This window comes from Anomaloglossus baeobatrachus, chromosome 1 (assembly GCF_048569485.1).
Source record: "Anomaloglossus baeobatrachus isolate aAnoBae1 chromosome 1, aAnoBae1.hap1, whole genome shotgun sequence".
Lineage (NCBI taxonomy): Eukaryota > Metazoa > Chordata > Amphibia > Anura > Aromobatidae > Anomaloglossus > Anomaloglossus baeobatrachus.
This window is the reverse complement of record NC_134353.1, coordinates 578,347,858-578,374,373: the sequence shown is the minus strand read 5'-3', so window position 1 is coordinate 578,374,373 and position 26,516 is coordinate 578,347,858. Positions and strand designations below refer to the sequence as shown.

The 26,516-nt window shown below is 47.1% G+C and overlaps 1 protein-coding gene across 7 annotated transcripts in view; it reads left to right on the top strand.

Annotated features, from left to right (window-relative positions):
• The window catches only part of SMARCA2 (SWI/SNF related BAF chromatin remodeling complex subunit ATPase 2), a 382,091-nt gene that overhangs the window by 348,999 nt on the left and 6,576 nt on the right, over positions 1–26,516 (top strand). For all 7 annotated transcript variants that reach the window (XM_075317706.1, XM_075317698.1, XM_075317689.1 and 4 more), the window contains 3 exons: positions 2,470–2,571; positions 4,347–4,479; positions 24,863–25,005. In XM_075317706.1, coding sequence (XP_075173821.1) covers positions 2,470–2,571; positions 4,347–4,479; positions 24,863–25,005 — 378 coding nt within the window. The remainder of the gene's footprint in view (positions 1–2,469; positions 2,572–4,346; positions 4,480–24,862; positions 25,006–26,516) is intronic.

Sequence of the window (26,516 nt, the reverse complement as noted above, 5' to 3'; positions counted from 1 at the left end):
TCTTTACAACTCTTAAAAGTCAGAAATGCCCGCTATTCAGAAGCGCAGTCACAGCAAACACAGGTACGTGCGTCACCGCTGGTGATGCTGAATTGAATAACATGTCAGTACGTCCCTGAGGGCTCACTACCATGCTAAGAGGGCGGACTAGTCGGGGGATATAACGCCCTTGGGACTAGTCCCAGCGCTCGATAAAAGATCTTTAGAAATACTTTTTCGAAAGATCGCTTTATCTATACTAGTGTATACAGGGACGGTTAGGTAGGGATTAGCAATATGCACCCAGAACTGCTCGTGGTTCTGAGTGCATATTGCAACTGACAGGTTCCCTTTAATTTATTGACCCATATTGCTACAAACGCACATAATGAACAGAAATAAACATAGAAAATTTGTCACAACGTGGAATATGTGCTGTTCACTTGATGTTTCTTGCTGCATAGAGATTCCCTCCCCCCACTCATTGAAAAGTTGCACATCACTAATCTGTGTGTGTGCTTATTTCCGAGAAGATTATCTGTGTGTAATGACCCTGATCACTTATATAGTATGTCGATTGGTGGTTCTTAAACTTTCCTTTTTGTGTGGCAGTCATGATGTATGTTGAATTGTTAAGAATTATTAATTTCATCAATCCCATCATATAATATTAGAGGATGAATCCATATAGAATGCAAATATCCACCATATAAGCATTTGAAAAATAGGAGAAACGATGGTGGATTTGAGAAGTTTAAAACTATCAACTTTATTAATGTAGGTTTAAAAATTACATATAGTAAGAGCATAGGACATGCAGCAATTTATGCATACAGAACACTGAACAGAAAACATACAGGACTGACAATATCCAGAGATAGTACAAAATGTGTGGTAGTCAAGGAAATATCACTAATTCACATAAGCTGCAAAGTTGCATGAGATAGAAAATACATCACAATACATGGCATGGACCAAAGAAATACATCAAAGTCAAAGACTGAATACTTGTAAGGGTGAGATCAGTTCAAATGCCATGTAGTATAAAGAAAGAAACAGCAGTCTGCCCCCTGCAGGGTTAGGGTAAAAGTGAACCGTTTAAGTATAAATACTAGTAGTAAGGTGCAGTTAAGTTCAAGAGTATAGAAGTCATACAAACCGGTACAAGAAAGTATCCCTGCAGGATCCCTGTTGAATTGTTAGTACGATCGTTCATCCCCTCACTGTTTGCACAATTGTCTGCATCACATTCACTTGTTTTTTATACAAGGGGGCTATCCCATCAATAAGCCAATGTTGTTTTTTTTTAGATCCCAAAAAAGATGTATTGAAAAACAAACAAATGCTTTTTTTTTTTTTTCTGATCACTGGAAATGTGCTCATGGGCAGCCATCTAGAAAGAGCATCTCTATGAATGGATGTTTCCGCTTGATGTTGGCCCATGTAAAATATAATATATATATATATATATATATATATATATATATATATATATATATATATATATATATATATATATATATATATATATATATATATATATATATATATATATATATATATATATATATATATATAATATTATATTATATTATATTGCAGGGTCTGCTCTGGAGTGGTGCTGGGGGCAGGTGAAAGCTGCGGGCGGCAGCGTTGGATCTCCTGCTCCCGCTCATATAATACGCACAGCCGCTGTCCATCAGCGTGGTGCTGAAACCGCATCACGCTGAGGGGCTGGGGCAGCGGGGCATATTATATCTGCCTGTGCTCCCTTTGATCGCACATGATCCCTCCTGTGTTAGATATGGCCCCCATACTGCTGCCCATAGTAAAATAAAAAAGCTTTACTTACCTCCAGCGCTGATCTCCCGGTCTCCTGCTGTCTGTGATCAGGCACGCAGAAATGATATCACTCTGCCGTGCCGATCACATGACCGGCAGCAAGAACCAGGAAGTAGAGGAAGCCGGAGCACAACCCCACGGAGGGAGACACAGGGATTACAGCGCTGAGAAGGTAAGGAAAGAGTGTTTTATTTTATTATGGGCAGCAGTATGGGGGGCATATCTAACACAGGTGAGATGCGCCGTCTATAGTGGCCATGGGCAGCAGTATGGGGACCATATCAAACACAGGGGAGGTGTGCCATCTATAGGGGCCATGGGCAGCACAGGGGGACGTGTCCCAGCACAAGGGGGCTATATTCAATATAAGGGGGCCATATCCAGATTAAGGGGGGGGGGGCTAATTTTAGGATGGGGGGCTATGAGGGACATATACCCTATATGATTTGTTAGACTGACACTGGCATTATAAGATGGACCCCATTTAACATTAAAAAAAATTCTCTTTTCCTTCACCAAATTTGGGGGTGCGTCTTATAATCAGGTGCGTCTTATAAAGCGAAAAATACGGTATATTGAATGTAAAAAGTGACTAAGCAGAATCAAACGAAGAGTGTAACCTCAATCTTCTTCTTTCTAAATATGTAGGAAAGGATTCGTAACCATAAATACAGAAGTGTAAGTGACCTGGAAAAGGATGTCATGTTGCTATGCTACAATGCCCAGACGTTCAATCTGGAAGGATCCCAGGTGTGTAGTTTTGTTTTTATTTTGATTAGTAAGTGTACTCTAAAACACGATGCTGATTCACTACATAGCAGTGTTAAAGGGTAGTCATGGGCATGATCAGACTACAGTGAAATGCTTATTTCCTCACCGCACCACTGGAGGGAGACCGTGCATTTCACACTGCTCATTCAAAGTCATTGGACAACTTTTGGTATTTAATGAATATGTTCTAGCCTTCAAGGTTGCTGAATAATTGTAGATTGGTGGCAACAAAAGCAATCACTCTGCAGTGGTTCTGAGAACATTTTGGTTTCTTTCCATCCTTATGAGTTAATTTCAACAGAACATCATTCAATTTAGACTAAAGGAAAATAAGTTGGTCATACGGCAAACAGGCAGTTGTCATCGGCATGAAACCCATTGGGGTAAATGGTCACTGTAAAGGGGGTTCATTTTCTCCTGATCCCTTCCCATTGTGTCACTGTGGCAGACCAAGCAATTTCTTACATCGCAAGGACGTCTATTCATTTGAATGGCTGTAATGTTATGAATCGCTTTGTTCTTTATCCTCTTTCTTTTTAAAAGGGCTTTATCTATGTGAGACAGCCGCTTAAGTTCCAATAGCATAAAAAAGGCTGTTCAAATAAGATTGTTCTGTTAAGTCAGTCTGTGTGAGCTGGATCTGCTACTTTTTTTAAAATCTTCGTAAACTTTGTGCTAATTGCCAAAAAATCCATTTTGTTACAGAAAAATGGTGTTCCTTGTTCCCTGGTCGGTAACAAAAAAAAAATCATTGGGATAGTTTTTAATTTATAGCAACAAACAAATGCACAAATGTCGCTTAATGTCGCACGTAGTGATTAAAAGAACATTGAGAAATCAATCCAACTAAAAGAAACACAAACCTTGGAATGAATGCTAAAAATAATAAGTGAAATGTGCCCAAAGCTCAAGTCTGCAACGTTTTTTACAGCTTCTGGAACAGTCTTGCAGAAATCTTGCAAAACATACAATTGATAATTTGTCTTGAGATAAGTGAATAGGCCGCACTGAGCCGAAGAAGTTGGCGTGCCTGGACTTCTGATTGCAAAATGGCAATAATTAAAAACAGATATTTCGAGAGGAATTTTGGGGATTGCTTTTATTTAGTGGTTTTTTTTTGTATAATTTGTATTCCTTTAAGTCATTGAAGAATATGAATATTGAATTAAGAATTTTTCTATAGTTCATGATCATTGTGCACATTTTAAAATTAGTTCTGCCTTATTTTTCTTTAATTTCTTTCCATCAAGGAGTGTAACCGGACTCTGATCATAAATCATTAAGGCCCCATTCAGACATCCGTGTTTCACTTAGTTTCTGTTCGTGTTTTTCATGAACACTGCACATATTCTACTCTGTGGGGATGATTACTTGTCCCCCCTTTTTTTTTTTTCTTTTTTTTTTTTTCTCGTTCTCTTTTGAATCACTTGCCCACAAAAAGGGGGAAAAATAATCTTATTTGCTAATCAAACTTGTCTGGTCAAATAAATGACTCTGTGGACACCATGTGGAAGCCATCCGTGTGTCATCCATGTACTGTCCTGTTATGGTTTAAACAATGGGAGAAGCTTGAAGCAATTATTTTTTTGTAGATGGGGAAAGTTGCATATGAGAAAGGAAGGCACACTGATCAGAAATGCATGAATATTGAATTCAGAAGACTGAATAAAAGTTTTGTTTGTGTTTTTTGCTTTCTTTTTCCTTTGTTTTTTTATGGATTTGTCCTGAACTTTCTTGTTTTAAATTGTATGTAGATATATGAAGATTCTATTGTTCTACAATCAGTCTTCAAGAGCGCAAGACAGAAACTTGTAAAAGACGATGAGAGTGAAGAAGACAGCAATGAAGAGGAAGATGATGAGGATGAAGATGAATCCGAATCTGAGGGTAAACCTTTTATTTTATAGATATTACAATTGAATAGTACATATTCTAAATATTTTCAGAAAACTCCCATCACAAAGCGACAAACTCCCTGACTGTAATTTTACCCTAAACTTAATAATTTGTCTACAAAATCTCTTGCTATTTTTTCCAAAACTTAGCACTTTTCTACATTGTGGCTTCCCCAACTGATTTGTGTTGTGCAAGAAAAATAAAAACAAAAGAATCCGCATATTGGTATCTCCACGTCTTTAAAAATCTGATACATCGAAATGTGGAATTAAGCTGATCAGTAAAACACGTAATGAGAGAAAATCAAAACACTAGAATTGCATTTTTTTGGGCTGCCACAGTAGCACAAAAAATGCATCAAGATGCAATCAAAAGATCATTTCTACTCCAAAATAGTATCCATAAAAATTTTGTCTCGCCCTGCAGAAAACAAGCCCTCACACAGCCCCGTCAACCGAAATTGAAAACCTTTCTGCTCTAGGAATATGGTGACACAAGCATAATAGTTTTTTTTAGAAAAAACCCATATTACTGTAATCGGACTGACCTGGAGAATCCAATTTCCAGGCCATTTAATGAAACCTGTAAAAATATAAAAAAAAATTGCTATTTTGTCACTATTTTGACACTGATTTTTCTTTTTTTTTTTTCCCTTCTCAGTTTTCCAGTACATCATATAATAAAATCGTGTCATTCAAAGTTACAACTTGAACTGCAAAAAATTCAATCCCTCAACCAGCTACATAGATAAAAATATAAGTTACGGCTCTTAAGGTGGTGTCACACACAGCGACAACGACGTCGCTGCTACGTCACCATTTTCTGTGACGTTGCAGCGACGTCCCGTCGCTGTCGCTGTGTGTGACATTCAGCAACGACCTGGCCCTTTCTGTGAGGTTGCCGGTCGTTGCTGAATGTCCAGCTTCATTTTTTGGTCGTCGCTCTCCCGCTGTGACGCACACATCGCTGTGTGTGACAGCAAGAGAGCGACGAAATGAAGCGAGCAGGAGCCGGCGTCTGGCAGCTGCGGTAAGCTGTAACCAGGGTAAACATCGGGTAACCAAGGGAAGACCTTTCCCTGGTTACCCGATATTTACCTTCGTTACCAGCGTCCGCCCTTGCTGCCAGTGCCGGCTCCCTGCTCTTTGCACATGTAGCTGCAGTACACATCGGGTAATTAACCCGATGTGTACTGTAGCTAGGAGAGCAAGGAGCCAGCGCTAAGCAGTGTGCATGGCTCCCTGCTCTCTGCACTGTGACATTTAGCTGCAGTACACATCGGGTAATTAACCCGATGTATACTGTAGCAAGGAGAGCAGGGAGCCAGCGCTAAGCGCGGCTCCCTGCTCTCTGCACATGTAGCACAGCGTCGTTATGATCGCTGCTGCTTCTGCTGTGTTTGACAGCTAAGCAGCGATCATAACAGCGACTTACAAGGTCGCTGCTACGTCACAGAAAATAGTGACGTAACAGCGACGTCGCTGTCGCTATGTGTGAACCCAGCTTTAGAAGAAGGGGAGGAATAAAAAAAGCCAAAGCACAAAAATGGAAAATCACCATGAGTGGATAGGTTAATTGGAACCAGCACACTGGTGATCCCGCTGTCAGGGATCAGTCTTTTAAATGGTTAATATCAATGATTGGAGCAAGCTCCAGAGGCTTCTATTACAGCCATATGTCAGATGTAGAACAGCACTGGCGTCTGTCTGGTTTGTCCAGATATGTCGTTGGCCTAACAGGCAAATTGCTACCATAGGAAAACACTCAGATTTTTATTTTTATTTATTTTTATTTTTTTTTTAATCTGGGAAGAAACCAGATCCCTTCTGTCTACCCATGAAAAAAGCTATAGTTGAATGGTTTCTGGCAATGGCTGGAGTATTCCGAATTCCTAATCTAGTTTTCAGTGACATTTCTACATTTCTTCATTCAAACTATCTGTAGATTTCTCTGTGAATATTTTGGCACTGTGAGGTTTGCTTATAAAGCCTAGCTTCTGCTTCACAATTTTTTTTATACATAGATTTTTTTTTAAAGGTTTATGGAATTAATGTAACAATCCTGTTACTCAAATGTGTGTATCATATTTTGGGTTGCCCAGGCAAAGTGCATGAATTTTTCCCATCCTGTTCATGAATCCAGTTTTATTGAAAAATTTCCAAGTGAAGATTTCAGTCAGTGCAGTCTTTGAAACCTTATGTTGCCGTCTGTAACTTCAGTGTAAAAAGCCGTAGGATAAATCAAAAGGGACAGGGTCATATTGCGATCTCTTGGGCTCCTATTTTTCCTGACCGATGCCTATAATCATTTTACATACGGAGCTTATGACAGACCGAAGCAGTGGCTCGAGTACAGATTTCTGCTTTTTCAGGCAATCCTGCAGCAAATGAATTCTGACAGTGCGTTTCATAGCCTCGTTCTTAGGTTTGGTGGGTGGATAGGTGATAATTTTCAATGTTGAAGACCTCTTCAAAAGCAAAATCACCAGAATTTACATTTTTGAGTTTTGTTTTTTTTTTCTTAAGCCAAAAAGGGCTGGTCTATGCACATGACATGTTTTGCTGCCATTAGTGTTTGGTGAGGAGTCGTCGTCATGATACATTCTTGTATGTGGTGTAAGGGCAAGAATGCAAACGTTTATTTCGTTCTCATCTAAATCCTTACAGCTGAAAAAGAAAAGAGAATGCTTCTATCGGGAGAATTGGTCCAGGAAAGTGGTGTTTCGGAACAATATGCAGTAGATTCCTGGCCTACTTTTAGGATGTTTGGTTTCATCACTAGTAGCCATATTGTAAATCATGTTTGTATTCTAAAAGCACCTATCAAGTGTTTTTGTATGCGAGAGTATCTTTCAATAATTTTTCATAATGCACTCAATGCACTGTACTTTGTGACACATGCACTAAATCACTAATTCCTTCTTGCCTGTATGCAATCGTAGGGTAACTTCAAACAGTGCGTTTTTCGCGGCGTTTCTGCACGTTTTTTCTGGTGCGTTTTTTGCTCAGAAAACTGCATAACTTTGCTTCCCCAGCAAAGTCTGAGTTTTAATTTTTGCTGTCTGCACAGCGTTTTTTTTTTTTTTAGCTGCGTTTTTGTGGTGCCCAAAAAAACGCAGCATGTCAATTCTTTCCGGGTTTTTCACCGCGTTTTTCATCCATTGAGTGCAATGGGATGTTGAAAAACGCAATGAGAAATGCAAATTGCAAATACAGCTGCGTTTTAGTGCGTTTTTATGACTAAAAATGCAGCTATAAATGCAAGGGGTGGGTACTATAGTGACATGTACAGGAAGAGGATTCTTTGTCAGTAAACACAGAAGCGTGAATCCTCCCGATACTGTCACCGCTGCTTCCATTTCCCGCCCTGTGCAATGTCGGCTCCCGTGCGGCGCCATGTACGGGCGGGAGATGGAAGCGGCTGCTAAATCAAAAGTGAACAGTAGAAAAATGTCATACTCAGCTGTCTGCAGACTCCTGGTGCCATGTCCGCTCCCAGCTTCTCTCCCGATACCGTCACCCCCACTCCGGCTGTGTGCCGATTCCCAGGCACGTACGATGGCTGCAGGACCTGGCGGTGGATCACCTGATGCGGTCACCTGACGCATCAGCTGATCGTAAGTCTCGCGGTGACGCCGGCTTTTTACAGCCGGCTGGGCGATCAGCTGATGCCGTCAGGAGACTTCATCAGATGATTACTGGCAGCTCCGTGTGTAGTGTTTTTTCTGGGGGAATTTTGCACCGATGCATCAGCCTAGACTGTACAGCGAGCGGCGAGTGACTGATTCCCCAGCGCTTGCAGTCAGTTCATGACAGCTGCAGACATCCCGGGCTAATCTCCGGAGTTCAGGTGAGAGCACCGGAGATTAGCCCGGGATGTCTGCAGCTGTCACAAACTGACTGCAAGTGCCGGGGAATCAATCACTCGCCGCTCGCTGTACAGTCTCGGCTGCAGTCTGGAGCTCAGGTGAGAGCTCCGGAGTGCAGTGCAGGTACCTGAATCCTGGCCTGGCATTACTGGAGTTTCCTCCGGTAGCCAGTCCAACACTGCACCGAAGTGTGTGTATACCTTTTTTTTTTTTTTTTTGCACTGATGCATCAGCTGTGTGTGTATAACCGGCTTTTATACAATCAGCTGCAGTGTCATGTGATTCACATCCTTGATCCTGACACACCATCTGATCGCTTTGCCTTCCAGCAAACCGATCAGATGATATTGGATACGGATTGGACGGCGCGGGACCCTTGACCCAGGATTACTGCGGAGGGGGTTCTTTTATTTCAATAAAGATGGAGTCACTAATTGTGTTGTGTTTTATTTGTAATAAAAATATTTCTTTATCGTTCCTTTGGGAGACCCAGACCATGGGTGTTTAGCTTCTGCCTCCGGAGGACACACAAAGTACTACACTTAAAAGTGTAGCTCCTCCCTCTGAGCTTATACACCCCCTGGTAGCCAGTCCTAGCCAGTTTATTGCTTTGTGTCAGGAGGCATACATCCACACATGCATTCTCATCTGATTTGTTTGACTTTTGGAAAGAGTTTGAAGAAAAGCGGGTCCATGTCTGGACTCCCGGCATGTCCCTTCTCACCCCACTGTGTCGGCGGTGTTGTTAAGGTTGATTTACAAGGCTGCAGCCTTACATGCCGCGCTCCTTCACCATCCCTTCTGGGCTCTGGCTTGAAGTGGGAGCCAGCACGGTCTCCATGCCTGGCAGGAGTCCGGTCTCCATCCACAGCCCCTTGAGGATTCTGTTGGACCGGAGCACTCATCCCCAGGGACATGGCCCTGCGTCTCAGCAGCTAAGTACCTGAGACGTTTATGTTGGGGGTCCCGGTTCTTTATTGTAAGGGGAGAGTATGCTGTATGTGATTGTTTTAACTTTTCCGGCGGGTTCTCTAGCTTTTGCCTGAGAACCACGCCGATGGTGCCTGCTTGTCGGCCTCGCCGCTTAAATTTAGGCCCTGGCTTCGCTGGAGGCCTAGTTTCATTTTCCTGCCCTCGCATGTCACTCATGCAGAGGGACAGGTTCGGCTCCTCCCGGCGGCCGTTCTACACAGGGGAGGGACACTCCCCACTGCTGGGGCGTCCCTCCTTCCCTGCAGGTCTCTATAGTTCTCCAGTTCCCACTCTTTTATAGGAACGCCCTCTTCTCAGGCAGAGTTCACTCTGCTCTGGGACATCCTGCATTCTGCATCTCTGCTGAGGTGCTGCGACTGGGGGACCGGGCTTCGGGATCTGGAGGGCACACAACACCGCGCTCAGCGGTCTGGTAAGCCACAGCCGGTCTCCGGTTGTGGACCTCTGTATATTCTGCTCTAACTTGGCGGTGCCACAGCCTGGAGTCTCACCCCCAGTGGTCTCTCAGGCTGCTGCTGCACCTGTGATTGAACCCCCGGCCTGGGTAGAGTCCTTTTCTAGTTATATCCCAGTTATTTGCTGAGTCCATGGGGCTTTTGTCCAGGACTTTGATGAATATGCATCAGCCCCCCTCACAGGATGCCTCTAATACTCTTGACAGAGGACTCCTATCCTCTGACCTCCGTCCATCAGAGCTCACGGAGGATTCATCATCTGATCCCAGACCCCGTCCTTCTAAGAGAAGGCGCAGGGTTTCCTCCCCCTCCCCATCCCACGGCTCTGTCTCAAGAGCTGACTCTCAAGATGAGGAGGATGCCCTCACTGGGGGCTCGGAGGCTATGTATCCCATCGATTTCTCTGAGGGTGACTCAGATCTTAGTGATTTGATTGCTTCTAATAATTCTGTGCTGGATCTCAATCCGCCAGTGTCAGAGGAGCAACTCTCTTTGGCAGAAAAACATCAGTTTACCTCGCCTAAGAGAGTGAAGAGTGTGTTCTTTAACCACTCCAGTTTTCAGACCGCTGTGACAAAACCCAGGGCCTGCCCTGACAAACGCTTTCCAAAGCGTGGTTCTGATGACCGGTTTCCATTTCCACCTGAGGTGGTCAAGGAGTGGTCTCACTCCCCAAAGGTAGACCCTCCGGTGTCTAGGCTATCAGCCCGGACCGTTGTGTCGGTGGCTGACGGCACCTCACTTAAGGATTCCACTGACCGTCAGATTGACTTTCTGGCCAAATCTGTGTATGAAGCTGCGGGGGCCGCGTTTTCCCTGACTTTTGCAGCAGTGTGGGCTCTCAAAGCCATCTCTGCTTCTCTAGAGGAGATGCATTCCCTCACCAAGGAATCTATGCCTGAGATGGTTACCTTAACTGCTCAGGCTTCAGCCTTTTCATCTTATGCCATGTCTGCCATGCTAGAGGCTGCTCACCGCACTGCGGTGGCTTCAGCTAATTCTCTTGTTATCCGCAGGATTTTGTGGCTTCGAGAGTGGAAGGCAGATGCTTCTTCCAAGAAGTTTCTTGCTGGGCTCCCTTTTGCTGGTTCACGGCTGTTTGGTGAACAGCTGGATGAAATCATTAAAGAAGCTACTGGCGGGAAGAGTACTTCCATGCCACAAACCAAGACCAGGAAACCCGCCCAGGGTAGGAATCAATCGAGGTTTCGTTCCTTTCGTTCCTCCAACTGGTCATCCTCTAAGCCTTCCGCCTCGTCCGCTAACTCAGCCAAGGATCAGAAATCCAACTGGCGCCCAAAAGCGCGTCCGCAGAAGACCGCAGGAGGTTCTGCCACTAAGGCAGCTTCCTCATGACTCTCGGCCCGCTCCAGCCACGTCCTTAGTCGGTGGCAGGCTCTCCCACTTTGGCGACGCTTGGTTAAAGCAAGTCTCCGATCAGTGGGTGAGAGACATCATATCTCACGGCTACAGGATAGAATTCTCTTCCAGCCCTCCAAACAGATTTTTTTCTCTCAGCTCCCCCCTGCTCCAAGGCCGCCGCCTTCTCGCAGGCCGTGGCGTCCTTGCAGGCAAACTGAGTGATTGTCCCAGTTCCCGCTCAGGAACGGTTCAGAGGTTTTTACTCAAATCTCTTCCTAGTTCCAAAAAAGGACGGTACCTTCCGGCCCATCCTGGATCTCAAGCTTCTCAACAAGCATGTCCGGGTGCGGCATTTTCGCATGGAGTCTCTGCAATCAGTCATTGCCTCTGTGACCCAAGGGGAGTTCCTGGCGTCCATCGACATCAGAGATGCCTATCTACATGTGCCAATCGCAGTGTCACATCAGCGTTGGTTACGTTTTGCGATAGGAGAGGATCATTTCCAATTCGTGGCTCTCCCCTTCGGGTTAGCCACGGCCCCTCGGGTATTCACCAAGGTCATGGCGGCAGTGATTGCGGTCCTGCACCTCCAGGGGTTAGCAGTGCTTCCTTATCTGGACGACCTTCTGGTCAAGGGTACATCCAGCGCAGACTGTCAGCGGAGTGTTTCGCTCACTCTCGCCACCCTAGCCCTATTCGGGTGGATTGTCAATCTTCCCAAATCCGCTCTGACTCCGACCCAGAGTCTCACGTACCTAGGGATGCAGTTCGAGACTTTGCCGGCACTTGTGAAGTTGCCCTTAGACAAACAGCTGTCACTCCGGTTGGCGGTGCGCTCTCTCCTGAGGCCCCGCCGTTATACCCTCAGGCGTCTGATGGAGGTGCTGGGTCAAATGGTGGCCTCCATGGAAGCGGTTCCCTTTGCACAAGCGGCCTTCCTCCTTACAGAGGTTAGTGGCTCTGTCGCCACGGACCAGGAGCTCTCTTCAGTGGTGGCTTCGACCCCTCTCCCTGGCCCAAGGGCGCTCCTTCCTGACTCCGTCCTGGGTGATTCTCACCACGGATGCCAGCCTATCCAGCTGGGGAACGGTACATCTCCACCACAGAGCACAGGGCACTTGGACTCCGTCCTAGTCAGCCCTTTCAATCAATGTGCTGGAAACCAGAGCTGTGCTTCTAGCTTTCCTAGCCTTTCACCACCTGTCGGCGGGCAGGCACATTCGAGTCCAGTCAGACAACGCGACAGCGGTTGCCTACATCAATCACCAAGGCGGGACACGCAGCCACCTGGTAATGTTGGAGGTCCAATGCATTCTTCAATGGGCGGAGGACTCCAAGTCCACCATATCCGCAGTCCACATCCCTGGCGTAGAAAACTGGGAGGCAGATTATCTCAGCCGTCAATCCGTGGACGGTGGTGAGTGGTCCCTGCACCCGGCAGTGTTTTCAGTCAATCTGCCGCAAGTGGGGCACTCCGGACGTGGACCTAATGGCATCCCGTCACAGCAACAAGGTTCCGGTTTACGTGGCTCGCTCCCACGATCCTCAGGCCTTCGCCGCGGACGCTCTGGTTCAAGAGTGGTTCCAGTTTCGTCTGTCCTACGTGTTTCCCCCTCTAGCTCTCTTGCCCAGAGTCCTGCGCAAGATCAGAATGGAGGGCCGTCGAGTCATCCTCATTGCACCGGACTGGCCCAGGCGAGCTTGGTATCCGGACCTGCTCCAACTGTCCGTGGAGATGCCGTGGCATCTTCCGGACCGTCCAGACCTGCTCTCACAAGGTCCGTTTTTCCACCCGAATTCTGCGGCACTCAAATTGACGGCGTGGCTTTTGAGTCCTGGATTTTGACGGCTTCTGGTATTCCTCCTGAAGTCATCTCCACTATGACTCGGGCCCGTAAGTCTTCCTCCGTCAAGATCTATCACAGGACTTGGAAAATTTTCCTGTCCTGGTGTCGCTCTTCCGGCCATTCTCCTTGGCCATTCTCGTTGCCGACCCTTCTGTCTTTTTTACAGTCCGGTCTGCAGCTAGGACTGTCCCTCAACTCTCTCAAGGGACAAGTCTCAGCTCTATCAGTGCTGTTCCAGCGGCGTCTCGCCCGGCTGGCTCAGGTCCGCACCTTCATGCAAGGTGCGTCTCACATCATTCCGCCTTATCGGTGGCCCTTGGATCCCTGGGACCTTAACTTGGTCCTCACGGTATTGCAGAAACCCCCTTTCGAGCCCCTTAGGGATGTTTCTTTGTATCGTCTTTCTCAAAAGGTGGCCTTTCTAGTTGCCATAACTTCTCTCTGATTTGGCTGCGCTCTCCTCGGAGTCACCTTTTTTGTTTTTTCACCAAGACAAGGTAGTTCTCCGTCCGACCCCGGACTTTCTTCCTAAGGTGGTCTCTCCCTTCCACCTTAACCAGGATATTTCCTTGCCTTCCTTCTGTCCGGCCCCTGTTCATCGCTTTGAGAAAGCGCTGCATACTCTAGATCTGGTGCGTGCTCTCCGGATTTATGTGTCTCGCACCGCTGCGCTTAGGCGGTGCACCTCTCTTTTTGTGCTAACCACAGGGCGGCGCAAGGGTCTCTCTGCTTCTAAGCCGACCTTGGCCCGTTGGATTAGATCGACCATTTTGGACGCCTACCAGAGTACTCGGGTGCCTCCCCCGCCGGGGATCAAAGCACACTCGACCAGAGCTGTCGGTGCCTCTTGGGCTTTTAGGCACCAGGCTACGACTCAACAAGTCTGTCAGGCTGCCACTTGGACTAGCCTGCATACCTTTTCGAAGCACTACCAAGTGCATGCTCATGCTTCGGGAGATGCGAGCTTGGGCAGACGCATCCTTCAGGCGGCTGTCGCCCACTTGTGAAGTTAGGCTCCGCCTACTTCTTAGTTTTTTCTGTTTATTCCCACCCAGGGACAGCTTTGGAACGTCCCATGGTCTGGGTCTCCCAAAGGAACGATAAAGAAAAAGAGAATTTTGTTACTTACCGTAAATTCTTTTTCTTATAGTTCCGTATTGGGAGACCCAGCTCCCTCACTGTTGCCTGTTGGCAATTTTCTTGTTCCGTGTGTTATCACCGGCTGTTGTCGTGGACAGAGTCTCCGGTTGTTCCGGTTCTTACTCGGTTCTACTTGTGGGTGGCTATTCTCCTTCAGCTTTTGCACTAAACTGGCTAGGACTGGCTACCAGGGGGTGTATAAGCTCAGAGGGAGGAGCTACACTTTTAAGTGTAGTACTTTGTGTGTCCTCCGGAGGCAGAAGCTAAACACCCATGGTCTGGGTCTCCCAATACGGAACTATAAGAAAAAGAATTTACGGTAAGTAACAAAATTCTCTTTTTTTCTGTGTTGTGTTTTTTTGTCTTTTTTTTTGTTTTTTTTTTTTTCTTTACTAGAAATTCATCATGGCCATGCCCAATATTGGCGTGGCACCATGAATTTCGGGCTTAGGGTCAGTTTATAATGTACAGCTAGCCCTAACCCCATTATTACCCAGTGAGCCACCCGGCATCAGGGCAGCTGGAAGAGTTGGATACAACGCCAGAAGATGGCGCTTAAATGAAAGCGCCATTTTCTGGGGCGGCTGCGGAGTGCAGTTCGCAGCAGGGGTGCCCAGAAAGCTTGGGCACCCTGAGCTGCGGATTCCAATCCCCAGCTGCCTAGTTGTACCTGGCTGGACACACAAATTGGGCGAAGCCCACATCATTTTTTTTTTTAATTATTTCATGAAATTCATTAAATAATTAAAAAAAGGGCTTCCCTATATTTTTGGTTCCCAGCCGGGTACAAATAGGCAGCTGGGGGTTGGGGGCAGCCCGTACCTGCCTGCTGTACCCGGCTAGCATACAAAATTACGGCGAAGCGCACGTCATTTTGGGGGGCGCAAAGAAATCCTGCATACAGTCCTGGATGGAGGATGCTGAGCCTTGTAGTTCTGCTCCCCCTGCCTCTCCCTCCAGCATACAGTTTGTGATGGAGCATGCTGAGCCTTGTAGTTCTGCAGCTGTCTGCTCTCCTGCATACACTAGTGGAGAATGAAGAACATATTGAAGAAGGAAATGACATCAGACCTTTTTTTTTTTTCTTTTTTTCAGCAATCTTTATTGGCACTGTTCACTGATAGAAAAACGCATAAAAATGCAGTGAGCAAAAACGCGGTTTACCCGCGGGTGCGTTTTTTGCCACACAAACCGCACAAAAACGCAGCGTCAAAAAAACGCAGTGTGTGAACTTAGCCTTAGGCAATTGCTCAATGTCCTTGAAAATTGCAAGTAGTAGTATTGTGTAGAGAAAAAAAGCCCTTGAGGGCACTGCTGGATACCCAGATGAGATGTTATTGTTGCAGAGAAGATTCATTGAAGAGATGGTTTGTGTAGTAAAATAGCCTTATTTTGGAGTGTTTTGATGCGTTTCAGAAGTAGTTCCCCTTCATCAGACTGTAAATCTTCTATCAATCTTCCATCTGCTCTGCAACACTAACATCTCTGGATTATTCAGCAATGCCTGTAAGGTGTTTGTTTTTATTTATTTATTTATTTTTTTTTTTTATGGCACTACAGGTGTACTTCTTTCTGACTCTAAAGGCCCAGTCACACTAAACAACTTACCAGCGATCCCAACAACGATCCAACCTGATAGGGATCGCTGGTAAGTTGCTAGGAGGTTGCTGGTGAGATGTCACACTGCGACGCTCCAGCGATCCCACCAGCAACCTGACCTGGCAGGGAGCTCACCAGCAACCAGTGTCCCAGCCCCCAGCCAGCAGCGCCGCGTGGAAGATGCTGCGCTTGGTAACTAAGGTAAATATCGGGTAACCAACCCGATATTTACCTTGGTTACCAGCGCACACAGCTACACGTGCAGAGAGCAGGGAGCAGCGCACACCGCTTAGCGCTGGCTCCCTGCTCTCCTAATTACAGCACACATCGGGTTAATTACCCGATGTGTGCTGCAGCTACATGTGCATAGAGCAGGGAGCAGCGCACACCGCTTAGCGCTGGCTCCCTGCTCTCCTAGTTACAGCACACATCGGGTTAATTACCCGATGTGTACTGCAGCTAAATGTGCACAGAGCAGGGAGCAGCGCACAATGCTTAGCGCTGGCTCCCTGCTCTCCTATCTACAGTACACATGGTACCGATGTGTACTCTGCTACACGTGCAAGAAGCAGGAGCAGGCACTGACAGTGAGAGCGGAGGAGGCTGGTAACGAAGGTAAATATCGGGTAACCAAGGACAGGGCTTCTTGGTTACCCGATGTTTACCGTGGTTACCAGTGTCCGCAGAAGCCGGCTCCTGCTGCCTGCACATTTAGTTGTTGCTCTGTCGCTGTCACACACAGCGATCTGTGCTTCACAGCGGGAGAGCAACAACTAAAAAATGGCCCAGGACATTCAGCAACAACCATCGACCTCACAGCAGGGGCCAGGTTGTTGCTGGATGTCACACACAGCAACATCGCTAGCAACGTCACTAAAGTTGTTCGTTAGCAGCGATGTTGCTTAGTGTGACGGGCCTTAAGTCTCTGATTAGAGGCATAATCCTCGGGGGGGGAGGGGAGGGGGTTGTTGTTTTTTTTTTTTTAATGTTACTGGAAAATTCATACTGGGCACCACAAAGCCAATAAGTAACATCAATCAAGCAACGACAAAAAAAAAGATTTTTCACAAATAAGCTGATAACACGGGATTAATCAATCACAATAGTCTGTCACACCCTCCCTTCTTAATGGCTTTTTTTTTTTTACAGGCTCATTAGATACTTTATTAGAAAAAGATCGTCAGAGGTCTGCTCATTGACTAAATACTATGGGCCTGATTCATCAAAGCTTTTACGACAGAAATCTGACATAAAAACTTTGAAAAGCTGCAGACTTTAAGAACAACTCAAAGTTGGCCGAAATTTTGTGACTTGGCATTTATATATATATATATATATATATATATATATATATATATATATATATATATATATATATATATATATAATTTCTTTATCGTTCCTTCCATGGGAGACCCAGACCATGGGGTGTATAGCTAGCGCCTCCGGAGGACACACAAAGTACTACACTCAAACGTGTAGCTCCTCCCTCCGGGCTATATACACTCCCTGGATGACAATCTACCCAGTTCAATGCTTTGTGTTTCAGGAGGATACACACACTTGCATTCTCTGATATTTTTTTCATTTTTATTTTAATTTTAAAGATTTGGAGAAAAGCGGGTCCAGTCTGGACTCCCGGCATGTCCCTTCACACCCCACTCTGTCGGCGGTGCTGTTAAGGTTGACTTTATAAGGCTGACTTTATAAGGCTGGAGCCTTCACATGCCGCGCTCCTTCACATCCTCTAAGAGGCTCTGGGTTGAAGTGGGAGCCTCCACGGTCCTTTCTGCCTGCAGAAGACCGGTCTCCATCCGCAGCCCTGTCTGGTCCCTGCTGGAAGGAGCATTTACCCCCCTCTCCAGGGACATGGCCCTGCGTCTCAAAGCTAAGTATTGAGACGTTTTTCAGGGGTCCCGGGTACTTTTATTAGGGGGACAGTATGTGTTTTAGCGTTACTGTAAATTCCGGCCGATTCTGGGGATTTCCCCTGAGAACCGCGCCGAAGGTGCCTGCTCGTCGCCCGCATTTTTAAATCTAGGCCCCGGCTTCAGTTTGGGCCTAGTTTCGGTTTTGGCTTCTCTGCATGTTTTGCATACAGCGCCGCCCACCGCCCGACCAGCAGAGGGGAGGGCACTCCTCTCTGGGGAGATGTTCCCTCCCCTGTATATCTCCCTGTATCTCTCTGCCCTCCGTTTTTCCCGCTCTTGGGCTTATACACGCCCCCCCTCTTTCTCCCAGCGCCATTTTCTCAGCGTTCTTACACTGGAAGGCGCTGGATGCTGCATACTGTTAGGCAGGCTGACGCTTCACAGGGGAGCGGTGGAATCCGGAGGGCACACAGAGAGCACGGGCTGGTAAGCCACAACCTCTGGTTGTGGACTTTTATTACACTCTCAGGCATTCTACAGGAGTGTATTCTGGCTGCAGAGCTTCCACCTCAGCAGCATGTCTGTCACTAGGAGCAAGGCTGCAAACATGTACGCTATATGCACTGCATGTAAGCTCATTCTGCCAGAGCCAAGCACATACCCACATTGTGATGCCTGTGCTAACATGGTTGTGTCTCAGCCTGGAGCCTCCGCAGGGGTCCCTCCGGCTGCTTCGGCCCCGGTGGCTGAACCCCCGGCTTGGGTAGCATCCTTTTCACAAGCTATTTCCCAGTCTTTTGCCGACTCCATGGGGCAGCTGTCCCGGACACTGCTGACCATGCATCAGCCCCCTTCTCAGGGTGCTTCGGCTGCTCCTAGCTCTGCGGAGCTCCCAGAGCATGTCCCAGGACCCCGTCCCCCTAAACGGAGACGCAGGGACCATTCTCCTTCCTCTTCCCACGGCTCTGATTCACGTGCCGAGGTACAGGGCGAGGAGGACTCGTTTACTGTGGGCTCAGACGCTACCTCTATGTACCCCATTGACTTGTCTGAGGGTGATGCGGATGTTAGTGCCTTGATTGCGTCCATTAACTCCGTACTGAACCTCAACCCACCAGAGTCTGAGGAACAAGCCTCTCTGGTAGAGATACACCAGTTTACCTCTCCTAAGAAAGCTAAAAGTATGTTTTTTAACCACTCCAGCTTTCAGACCACTGTTACCAAACCCAGGGCCTGTCCTGACAAACGTTTTCCGAAGCGTAGTTCAGATGACCGTTTTCCTTTTCCACCAGAGGTGGTTAAGGAATGGGCTCAGTCCCCAAAGGTAGACCCTCCGGTGTCCAGAATCTCAGCCCGCACAGTCGTAGCTGTGGCTGATGGCACTTCTCTTAAGGATCCCACTGACCGCCAGGTTGACCTTTTGGCCAAGTCTATATATGAGGCGGCTGGAGCCTCGTTCTCCCCGTCTTTTGCAGCAGTGTGAGCTCTCAAGGCAGTCTCTGCCTCTCTGGAGGAGATACATTCCCTCTCCAGGGACTCTATTCCTGAGATGGATGCCTTAACTTCTCAAGCTTCGGCTTTTGCATCCTACGCCATGTCTGCCATCCTGGAGGCTTCTCACCGCACGGCGGTGGCCTCCGCTAACTCCCTCGCGATCCGCAGGATCTTGTGGCTTCGAGAGTGGAAAGCAGACGCTTCCTCTAAAAAGTACCTTGCGAGTCTCCCTTTTGCTGGGTCCCGGCTGTTTGGGGAACAGCTGGATGACATAATCAAGGAGGCTACTGGCGGGAAGAGTACTTCCTTGCCTCCAACTAAGGCCAGGAAACCTGTCCAGAGCAGGATCCAATCGAGGTTTCGTTCCTTTCGTTCCTCTAACTGGTCATCCTCGAAGCCCTCGACCGCGTCCACTACCGCAGCCAAGGATCGTAAATCGAACTGGCGCGCAAAGCCGCGTCCTCAAAAGACCGGAGCAGCCGCTGCCACTAAGGCAGCCTCCTCTTGACTATCTGGCTGCGCCAGCAACGTCCTTGGTCGGTGGCAGGCTCTCCCACTTTGGAGACGTGTGGTTCCAACACGTCGCCGATCAGTGGGTGCGGGATATCATCTCCCACGGATACAGGATAGAATTTTCTTCCTGCCCGCCAAACAGATTTTTTCTGTCCACACCCCCTTGCTCCAAGGCCGCCGCCTTCTCTCAGGCTGTGGCATCCCTGCAGGCCAACGGGGTAATTGTTCCGGTTCCCGCCCGGGAACGGTTCAGCGGTTTCTACTCAAACCTCTTTCTAGTCCCCAAGAAGGACGGTTCCTCCCGACCCATCCTGGATCTCAAGCTTCTCAACAAGCATGTTCAGGTGCGGCATTTTCGCATGGAATCTCTGAGATCGGTCATTGCCTCAATTACCCAAGGAGATTTTCTGGCATCCATCGACATCAGAGATGCCTATCTGCATGTGCCTATTGCGGTCTCACACCAGCGTTGGCTACGCTTTGCAATCGGAGAGGAACATTTCCAGTTCGTGGCTCTTCCCTTTGGCTTAGCCACGGCCCCTCGAGTGTTCACCAAGGTCATGGCAGCAGTGGTTGCGGTCCTGCACCTCCAGGGATTGGCAGTGATTCCTTACCTGGACGACCTTCTAGTCAAGGCCTCATCCAGTGTAGACTGCCAGCGGAGTGTCTCTCTCACTGTCGCCACGCTAGTTCAGTTCGGGTGGCTTGTCAACCTGCCCAAGTCCACTCTGACCCCGACCCAGGTACTTCTGTACCTAGGGATGCAATTCGAGACTCTGCCGGCACTTGTCAAGTTGCCCTTAGTCAAACAGCAGTCCCTTCGTCTGGCGGTGCGCTCTCTGCTGAGGCACCGCCGTCATTCCATCAGACACCTCATGCAGGTGCTGGGTCAGATGGTGGCGTCAATGGAAGCGGTTCCCTTTGCCCAGTTCCATCTGCGTCCCTTGCAGCTGGACATTCTCCGCTGTTGGGACAAGCGGATCTCTTCCTTGGACAGGCTGGTGGCTCTGTCATCACAGGCCAGGAACTCCCTTCAGTGGTGGCTTCAGCCCCTCTCCCTGTCACAGGGACGCTCCTTCCTTACTCCGTCCTGGGTGATCCTCACCACGGATGCCAGCCTCTCCGGTTGGGGAGCGGTATTTCTCCATCACCGAGCACAGGGCACTTGGACTCCGTCCGAATCAGCCCTCCCGATCAATGTACTGGAGATCAGAGCTGTGTTTCTAGCTCTCCTAGACTTTCACCACCTGTTGGCGGGCAAGCACATTCGGGTTCAGTCGGACAACGCGACAGCGGTTGCCTACATCAATCACCAGGGCGGGACTCACAGCCGTCTGGCGATGTTGGAGGTTCAACGAATCCTCCAGTGGACGGAGGACTCCAAGTCCACCATATCTGCAGTCCACATCCCAGGCGTGGAAAACTGGGAGGCCGATTATCTCAGCCGTCAAACCGTGGACGGCGGCGAGTGGGCCCTGCATCCGTCAGTGTTCAGATCGATCTGCCGCAAGTGGGGCACTCCGGAAGTGGATCTAATGGCTTCCCGGCACAACAACAAGGTTCCGGTTTACGTGGCTCGCTCCCACGATCCTCAAGCCTTCGCAGCAGACGCACTGGTTCAAGATTGGTCTCAGTTCCGTCTGGCCTATGTGTTTCCCCCTCTAGCGCTCTTGCCCAGGGTTCTGTGCAAGATCGGAACGGAGGGCCGTCGAGTCATACTCATTGCTCCGGACTGGCCCAGGCGAGCTTGGTACCCAGACCTGCTCCGCCTGTCCGTAGAGGTGCCGTGGCATCTCCCGGACCGCCCAGACCTTCTCTCTCAAGGTCCGTTCTTCCGCCAGAATTCTGCGGCTCTCAGATTGACGGCGTGGCTCTTGAGTCCTGGATCCTGACGGCTTCAGGCATTCCCTCTGAGGTCATCTCCACCATGACTCAGGCTCAGAAGTCTTCCTCGGCCAAGATTTACCACAGAACTTGGAGAATTTTCCTGTCCTGGTGTCGTTCTTCCGGCCATGCTCCTTGGCCATTCTCCTTGCCGACCATCCTGTCTTTTCTACAGTCAGGTCTACAGTTAGGTCTGTCCCTCAATTCCCTCAAGGGACAGGTGTCGGCTTTGTCTGTATTGTTCCAGCGGCGTATCGCCCGACTGGCTCAGGTGCGCACCTTCATGCAGGGCGCATCTCACATCATCCCTCCTTACCGGCGGCCCTTGGATCCCTGGGACCTTAATCTGGTCCTCACGGCCTTACAGAAACCCCCTTTTGAGCCTCTCAGGGAGGTTACTTTGTCTAGACTTTCACAGAAAGTTGTCTTTCTAGTAGCCATAACTTCTCTCAGGAGAGTTTCTGATTTGGCTGCGCTTTCTTCGGAATCCCCCTTTTTGGTGTTCCACCAAGACAAGGTGGTTCTTCGTCCGACTCCGGACTTTCTCCCTAAGGTGGTGTCTTCCTTCCACCTTAACCAGGACATTTCATTGCCCTCTCTTTGTCCGGCCCCTGTGCATCGCTTTGAGAAGGCGTTGCACACCTTGGATTTGGTGCGGGCGCTCCGAATCTATGTGTCACGCACCGCCGTTTTTCGGCGGTGCACCTCACTTTTTGTGCTAACCACGGGTCAGCGCAAGGGTCTCTCTGCTTCTAAACCGACCCTGGCTCGTTGGGTTAGGTCGGCTATCGCCGATGCCTACCAGTGTTCTCAGGTGCCTCCCCCGCCGGGGATTAAGGCGCACTCGACCAGAGCTGTCGGTGCCTCCTGGGCTTTCAGGCACCAGGCTACGGCTCAGCAGGTGTCAGGCTGCCACTTGGTCCAGTCTGCACACTTTTTCGAAGCACTACCAAGTGCATGCTCATGCTTCGGCAGATGCGAGCTTGGGCAGACGCATCCTTCAGGCGGCTGTCGCCCATTTGTGAAGTTAGGTTTTGCCTACTTCTCAGTTTGGTTTATTTCCCACCCATGGACTGCTTTGGAACGTCCCATGGTCTGGGTCTCCCATGGAAGGAACGATAAAGAAAAAGAGAATTTTGTTTACTTACCGTAAATTCTTTTTCTTGTAGTTCCGACATGGGAGACCCAGCACCCTCCCTGTTGCCTGTTGGCAGTTTTTTAGTTCCGTGTGTTTCACCGGCTGTTGTTAGTAGACAGAGTTCTGGTTTTGCCGAGTTTTACTCTATCTCTACTTATGGGTGGATGTCCTCCTTCAGCTTTTGCACTGAACTGGGTAGATTGTCATCCAGGGAGTGTATATAGCCCGGAGGGAGGAGCTACACGTTTGAGTGTAGTACTTTGTGTGTCCTCCAGAGGCGCTAGCTATACACCCCATGGTCTGGGTCTCCCATGTCGGAACTACAAGAAAAAGAATTTACGGTAAGTAAACAAAATTCTCTTTATATATAATATATATATTTAGTACATGCATACGGATTTCGGAGTCGAACGCCAAACAACCCTTGAAAAATAGGGCAATTTTTCATGTTCTCTTTTTTTGTTTTTTCCTCCCCTTGTTCCAAGAGCCATAATGTTTTTTTTTAATTTTTCCGTCAATATAGCTGTGTGAGGGCTTGTTTTTTGCAGGACAAGTTGTACTTTTGAATAGCACCATCTATTTTATCATGTGATGTGGTAAGCGGTAAAAACAATTCAAGTGTGGTGAAATGGCAAAAAAGTGAAATTCTGCAATTTATTTATTTTTTTTTTTATTCTTTGAGATCCTTTTACCATGAAACTGATCGGGCAGTATGATTGCACACATACCAAACATGTATATTTTCTGGGTTTTTTTGTGGTGGAAAAATAAGTAAAATATTGCTTCTGTTACAAATTTCCAAGAGCCATAACGAGGGCTTTTTTTTTTTTTTTTTGTGCTTTGAGCTATTTTTATTGATGGCATTTTGGGTTTTATTCAAGGTTACAGCGGCCGCAAAACTGCAATTGTGCTGTTGTATTTTTGTTTTTTTCTCATTACGTTGTTTACCATTTGGATTAATTTATTTTATATTTTGATCAAACATACGAATGCAGCAATGCCAAATGTGTATTTTTTATATTTTTAGGAAATTTCTTAATTTTTAATGTTGTAATGTGATTTGAACTTTTTATATATTATATTTTTTAAAAAAAAATAATTTTTTTTTAAAAAAAACTTTTTTTTTTTTTTTTTTTCTTCCTAATGTGAGCTGTATTTAATAGACCCCTTAGGGAAATTGAACATGCAATAGTCTGATCATTTGTTCTATATACAACAATAATACAGCATTTCTGTATATAACAGGAATCAGTCTCCTATGTACGCTGGCCACAGGATGGCTTTCATAGCAGTACTGAGATGACGGACACAGGAGTCATCAACTGACCCCTGACTTTCATGACAACATATCAGCATCCCGCCATCTTGTTACAGGAGCGCTGATGAGGGCTCCGAACACCGTACTCTCCATTGAATCAGCCGACGTGCAGAAAAAGATGCGGGCTCAGAGTGCAAGCCCACATCAAAGGCAGGGAGACAACCCATGACGTACATAGCACGTCATGGTTTATTATGGGATTAACTCTATTTGTTGATCTTAATGTAATGCAAGTTGGGCATTCATTTTCACTCTTGCCATTTTTTTCTGCCAATTGTCTCCAAAGCGAATGAAGTGTACATTACCATATAATAATTCATTACAATAAATCCAGGCTCGTATATACTGTTTTTCTGTTAAGGCCCAGTCACACACAACGACTTACCAGCGATCCCGAAAATGATGCGACCTGATAGGGATCGCAGGTAAGTCTATGGGAGGTCGCAGGTGAGATGTCACACAGTCAGATCTTACCAACGATGCAGGAACAATACAGGTCGCAGTAGCGACCTGTATAACAATCTCAGCAGTCACTGTGACCCTGTCACACAGTGTCAAACACAGCGATGGGTCCTGCCCAGCAGGACATCGCCTTTGAAGAATATGGCCTGGACCATTCTGCAATGACTACCGATGTCATAGCAGGGGCCTGATCGCTGGTAGGTGTCACACATAACGAGATCGCTAACGGGATCGCTACTGCGTCACCAAAACGGTGACTCGGCTGTGATCTCGCTAGTGATCTCGTTATGTGTGACGGTACCTTTACAGAACAGCTAACCTCAGATATATCTTTCCTAATCATTTGTCTGATAACCTACAACATTTGAATCAGAATTGTGCTTTTATTCAGTCCCCATTTTGTTTATTGATTTTATACTTTCTGTTTTAGCCAAATCTGTCAAAGTGAAAATCAAGCTGAATAAAAAGGATGAAAAGAGCCGAGAAAAGGGAAAGGGAAAGAAACGCCAAGGTCGTGGCAAAGCCAAGCCAGTGGTCAGTGACTATGACAGCGATGAAGATCAAGACGAAATTGTGAGTATGAATGCTGCTTCATACGTGCGGGGGAAATTCACTTTATTAAGCTATATCTGTAAATGGAAGATTTGATGCAGAATGTGTGTTATAATGTGATGGTAAAATGGGACCAATCCATTAAAAATTTTAGAAATTAAAGGGGTGGTTCACCCATATTTTTTGTCTAGTTCGATATTATATTGAGAAACAATGTTTCTCTCAAATACCTTGTGTTGGCAATAGTGCCCGTGAGAGGCGCTATTGCAGACCGCTGTTCCCCGCTCCGGTGACGTCACGTCAAGTTCCGCACACGTCACATCCCTGCGGCCGGCTACAGTCTTCCTGACGCACTGATCTGTGAGCGGTGTTTCACCGCTCGTCACAGCCTATCTGCTCTCTCCTTCCTCCTCCCTCACAGCAGAACGCTGTAAGCAGGAGACACACTGTGCTGTGACAGCGGTGAAACATCACCCACAGCTCAGTGAGTTAGGAAGACTGCATTCGGCCGCAGGTGTCTAACATTCACCAACTGCATTGATATTAAGTCTCAGGAAATCACTGCACACACTCAATTTTTGAGCACAAAAAAAATAATTATTTTTTTTTAACCCCTTCAGCCCCCGGGCACTTCCCGTTTTTGCGGGTTTTTTTTGTTGTTTGGTTTTTTTTGCTCCTTTTCTTTCGAGAGCCATAACTTTTTTATTTTTCCATCAATCTTGCCATATGAGGGCTTGTGTTTTGCGGGACGAGTTGTACTTTTTAAATGAAACCATAAGTTTTACCATATAGTGTACTGAAAAACGGCAAAAACATTCCAAGTGCGGAAAAATTGCAAAAAAAGTGTGATCTTACAATAGTTTTTGGGATATTTTATTCACTGTGTTCACTATATGGTAAAACTGATGTATCTGTGATGCCTCAGGTCAGTGTGAGTTTGTAGACATCAAACATGTATAGGTTTACTTGTGTCTAAGGGGTTAAAAAAAATTCACAAGCTTGTCCAAAAAAAGGGGCGCACGTTTTGCGCCATTTTCCGAACATAGCGTTCTCATTTTTCGGGATTTGAGGCTCAGTGACTGCTTATTTTTTGCGCCTCGACCTTACGTTTTTAATGGTACCATTTTTGCACAGATGCTACGTTTTAAACTCCTATTGCATTTTGCGCAAAATTTGCAGCGACCAAAAAACGTAATTTTGGCGTTTGGAATTTTTTTGCCGCTACGCCATTTACTGATCAGATTAATTGATTTTATATAACTTTTTTTTTAGTTTTTTTTTTTTTATTTTACTAGTCCCCCTAGGGGGCTATAGCGATCAGCAATCTGATCGCTCTGCACTATCTTCAGATCATTCCGGCATTGAGAGGAAGTGAGTCATGTTGGCTACAGGCGTCATCACATGACCCTGTGCTACCATAGCAACCACCGAACGTCTTGTGATCATGTTACGTGACTTCCGGTGGGAGTGGGGTGAGTGACTGTCATGGCGGCGCGCATATACATATCGCTGCCTGATTTTTGGCAGCGATC